At 59.5% G+C, this 4,308-nt stretch overlaps 1 protein-coding gene across 1 annotated transcript in view; it reads right to left on the reverse strand.

Moving 5' to 3' along the window:
• LOC102242647 (left-right determination factor 1) overlaps positions 1–693 on the reverse strand; it is a 5,377-nt gene extending 4,684 nt beyond the window's left edge. The window contains exons 1-2 of the mRNA XM_014539920.1: positions 635–693; positions 32–104 (exon numbers count right to left, since the gene is read on the reverse strand). Of these exons, the coding sequence (XP_014395406.1) occupies positions 32–104; positions 635–693 (132 nt within the window). The remainder of the gene's footprint in view (positions 1–31; positions 105–634) is intronic.
• Between the last annotated feature and the right edge of the window lie 3,615 nt (positions 694–4,308).

Consider the following 4,308-nt stretch of genomic DNA (forward strand, 5'->3'; position numbering starts at 1 on the left):
TCTCCACCCCCCACCCTGCCTCCACCCCCACCTGTGTCTGGCCCAACTCGCCCAGGTCTGGTGGCTGGAGGTGGTCCATTGGCCCTGGAATCAGATCCTCCATCCTGAGGGAGGAAAGGGAGGCAAAGTCATGGGGGGCAAAGTCATGGGGGGCCCTAGTTGAGGACCAATTTGGACCTGGCCCTGAGCCCAGAGCTGAGGGGTCCGTGGAGGGCAGTGGGCTGGCCAGCCTGGGGGACACTCTGCCCACAGGTGAGGAGAGCGCCATGTCCACCATTGCCCTCCTGCTCCTAACAGGCCGGGATGTGACCCCAACCAGAGTCCAGGCTGCCAGGGGAGGGCCATGAGGGGAGGTGGGGGTCAGAGGTCACCCAGCAGACTCCATGGGGTGGGAGGGGACAAATAGGACCAGAGCCCGGGTTCAGATCAAAGGGAACTGTGAGGTCTGGGTTAGAGGCCAGCATCTGGGTGTCCCCAGGGTGGCACATGTCCCCTTCACAGCCATTGGCAGACACCCTCGAGCCCACGAGGGTGGGGGACAGGGACCCCTGTTTCAGTTCCTCCAGCCCCTTCCGGGCAAGAGCGAGTCCTGGGCTCGGCCCGGCTGTGCCGCTGACCAGCTGTGTGGCCTCACCATCTGCCCAGGAAATGGGGATAAGGTGCTTTCTGTACCAGGAACTTGTCGGTAGTCATGGCGACAGTCAGCACAGCCCTCTGACACACAGTAGGTGCTCTAGAAAGAGGAGTCTTGCACATGGATAGTAACTTTGACAATGTTTCACCTTTTAAATTCTGGGTGAACGGTGCTTCTTAATTTTTCTTATAATTAGGACACAAGTGAAAAGGTACAAGAGGGTGTCCTTGAGGAACGTCACCGCCCGTTCCACCTCGAGTGTCTGCGCTTTTCAGAGACACACGTAGGTATTTTTCCCACCGCGCGAGTCTTACTAATCTAGCAACACACTCTGTACCCTGTTTTCAAAATTACAGTTTTAATGTTTCATTATAACTTTATTTTTAAATGACACAGTGAAAGGTCTCTCCCTGCCCTGGCTGGGTGGCTCAGTTGGTTGGGGCACCGAAAGGTGTGGGTATAATTCCCCGTCAGGGCACATACCTAAGTTGCAGGTTCAATCCCCAGGTAAACAGGAGGCAACCAGTCAATGTTTCCCTCTCTCTCAAATCAATTTTAAAAAAACATATCCTCGGGTGAGGATTTTTTTAAAAAAAAGAATTTTAAGTGAAAAGAAAGAAAGAAAAATACCCACATACACCAGCCTCTCCCGGGAAAAGGGGCTTTCTAAAAGCCATTCATCTCTATAAGCTCCACTTCCTGCCTCCTTTTCTCTTCAATTAATGAAGCAAATATTTACTTATGATTCTGCCTCTTCCATGTGTCCTGGGTTCGCACCTGGAGACAAAGAGGAAGGAAGCTCAAGAGCAGTGTGGGGACCCCAGGGAAAGGCGGGGAGCCCCAGGGAAAGGCAGGGAGCCCCAGCTTCAGGTGGCCCCACAGCGTCCTTCCTCCCTCCCCTTTCACCTTCACACTCCCCTCCACCCTCAGAGGAAGGCATTGTTGACATCTGACACAGGAGGCTCAGAGCGCTTCAGACCCCGGCCCAAGGTCACGGATTGACAATGACAGCACCGAGGGGGCCCATCCCGGCCAATGACGTTGGACAAGTTCATCACCTGCCTGGGCCCGGGCTTCCTTATCGAGGGAGATGGGGTGTTAATAACATGCCCCTGCGCTCAGTGTGAGGGTTCAGAGAGGACCAGCGTCCACACTCAATCAGCATCGCTCCTATCTGGATGCCAAGGCCCCCTCCCAGGCCCTTCTCAGAATCTGGGCTGCTCCCCAGCCCCACCGACTAGCAGGGGGAGGACCAATGACTGTCCTGCGAATGACACAGCCAAGACTGAGCCCAGGACTCGCTCTGGCCAGGAAGGTGCTGGATGGACTGACACAGGGGTCCTTATTCCTCCTGCCGCCACCCTCCGGAGCCCAGGGAGGGCCGCCCGCTGATGCCAGAGGCCCAGCTGCTCGGGGAGATCAGGGAGGCTCTCCCGGGGGCAGGTCTGCAGATTCCAAAGAGCCACATAGGCCCCAGACTTGGGGTCCGAGGGCTGAGGGTGCAGGTTTGGGGCGGCCCCAGGCTCCTGGGGCTGGGCCTTGGGGCATCTCTGGAGCACCCCCAGCAGTGTCTGCCCCTGGCTGTGAAGGCGACATGTGCCGCCCTGGATCCCCAGATGCTGGGCTCTCTAACCCAGCAGTCCCCCACCGCAGAGTCCCCTTTGACTCTGAGCCTGGGCCCAGTTTCAGCTCCTCCCCACCCGTGGAGTCCGGGAGATGACCTCTGACCTCACCCTTCCTTGTGGCCCTCCCCTGGCAGCCTGGACTCTGGCTGGGGTCAAACCCTTCTTGCCTTTAGGGGCAGGATCTCCACCCGCCTGTTGCAGCCCCTAGAACCCATCTCCCCACCATGTCCTCAACTCCGGGTCTGAGGTTAGGCCCCCCATCGGGCGGTGACCTTCACCTCTCCCCACTCCGCTGTTCCTTTCCAGCACAACAGATGGAGCTTGGGGATGACCCCCCTGCCTCTGACCTCCAGGCCCAATCCAACCTGCAGAGGCCAGACTCCCCCAGATGCTCAGCCCGGGAATCAGGCCTCCTTCCTCTGCATGACAAAGGGTGAGGGCTGCCCTCCGCCCGCGGCTAGCCGTCCACAGTAAAAGTCCCAATCCACATTTGCTCTCTCTGGCTGATGGCCCGCTTATTTTATTTCCCCGGCAAACGCTTGCACCCCTGGGGAATCCACATTCAGGAACGGGGCTGTGTTTGCAGAGGGATCAGCGGTCTGGGGGATTTGCCCGGTGTCTGCCCCTGCGGATGCCCGCCCTACACCCATCTCCTGCAGGAAGGGGTCTCGCCAGCTCTCAGACCCCCGGCCAGCAGCCTGTGCAAACAGCCAGGGGTCTTGTTCCTCCTAAGAGACCCTGCCCAGTCTCAGGGCTTCGCCGGCCCTTCATTCCTGATGACTCCAGCCTGAGCCTCCACTGGGCACCGGACCTGCGCCCAACTGCCCTTCCACCCCCACCCGCTCCAGCTCAGTAAGTGGCTCCCCCCCACTCCCAGCCAGGCCTCCAAACCGCCAGGTCACTCTGTGTTGTTGTTTTTTTAATATATCTTTATTGATTTCAGAGAGGAATGGAGAGGGAGAGAGAGACAGAAACATCACTGATGAGAGAGAATCATGGATCAGCTGCCTCCTACACGCTCCACACTGGGGATGGAGCCCGAAACCTGAGCATGTGCCCTTGACCGGAATCAAACCCCGGACCTTCCAGTCCGCAGTCCAACGCTCTATCCACTGAGCCAACCCAGCGAGGGCTAGGGGTCACTTGGTTCCTATCCCACCAGGGGCCTGGCCTCCCTCATGGGGCTTGGGGACAGGGCAGGGCAGGCAGAGGCGGCCCGAAGGGAACCCTGGGGCGGGAGTCTGGAGGCCTGGATTGGACCTGGCTCAGTCGACAGCTCCTAACGAGGACACTTCTGGGCCCTGGGCCTGAGGGACAGAGGCCCTACGGTTCCAAAAATGAGGCTCCGTCCCCAGCCTTAAAAACAAACACAGTTATGACTCACAGATTCCGTGAGTCAGGAGCAGGCACAGCTTCGCTGGGTCCGCTGTGGGGCCTCACAGGCCACCGTCCAGGTGTCAGCCAGGGCTGGGGCAGGAGCCACGCCTGCGCTCCCGCGGGATGTTGGCAGAATCCGTGTCCTTGCGGTTGGTTGCAGGACAGCAAGGTCGAAGCGCCCTGGCTTCTGGCTGCCCTCAACCCTCGAGGCTGCCTGCAGGTCCTGGACACGGGGGTGTCCCCTTTGTGGCTGCTGCTCAAGGGTCCCCTCCCTTTTGGGGCAAGAAAGCTGCAAAAGGATCAAACTATTGGGGGGCCCCTGCTCTTCCTGGACCCCACAGCTCAGACCAGGCAGGTGCTGGTGCCATTGAGGCCAGGAAGGAACGAGGACTCGGGGAGCGGGTGTGGGAGTGTGAAGAGAGTGGACAGGACAGTCTGAGGAGCCAGGGGAGTCCAGGGGCCACCCCAGGAACCTGCTGGAGGTCACGCGGGGGGCGGGGGGCCCTTGTCAGCAGGAGGCAGCAGCAGGAGAGGGGCGATGGCAGGCCCAGGTGCGGAGGGACAGGGGCTGAGCCCAGGGCCAAGGGCAAACTGGGAAACGGTTAGTAGCTGAGGTTTGGGGGGGTGGGGGGAGGAGGAAGCCAGATGGGACAGAAAAGAACTGTCGGAGGA

Source organism: Myotis brandtii, unplaced genomic scaffold (genome assembly GCF_000412655.1).
Source record: "Myotis brandtii unplaced genomic scaffold, ASM41265v1 scaffold231, whole genome shotgun sequence".
In the NCBI taxonomy this organism is placed as follows: Eukaryota; Metazoa; Chordata; class Mammalia; order Chiroptera; family Vespertilionidae; genus Myotis; species Myotis brandtii.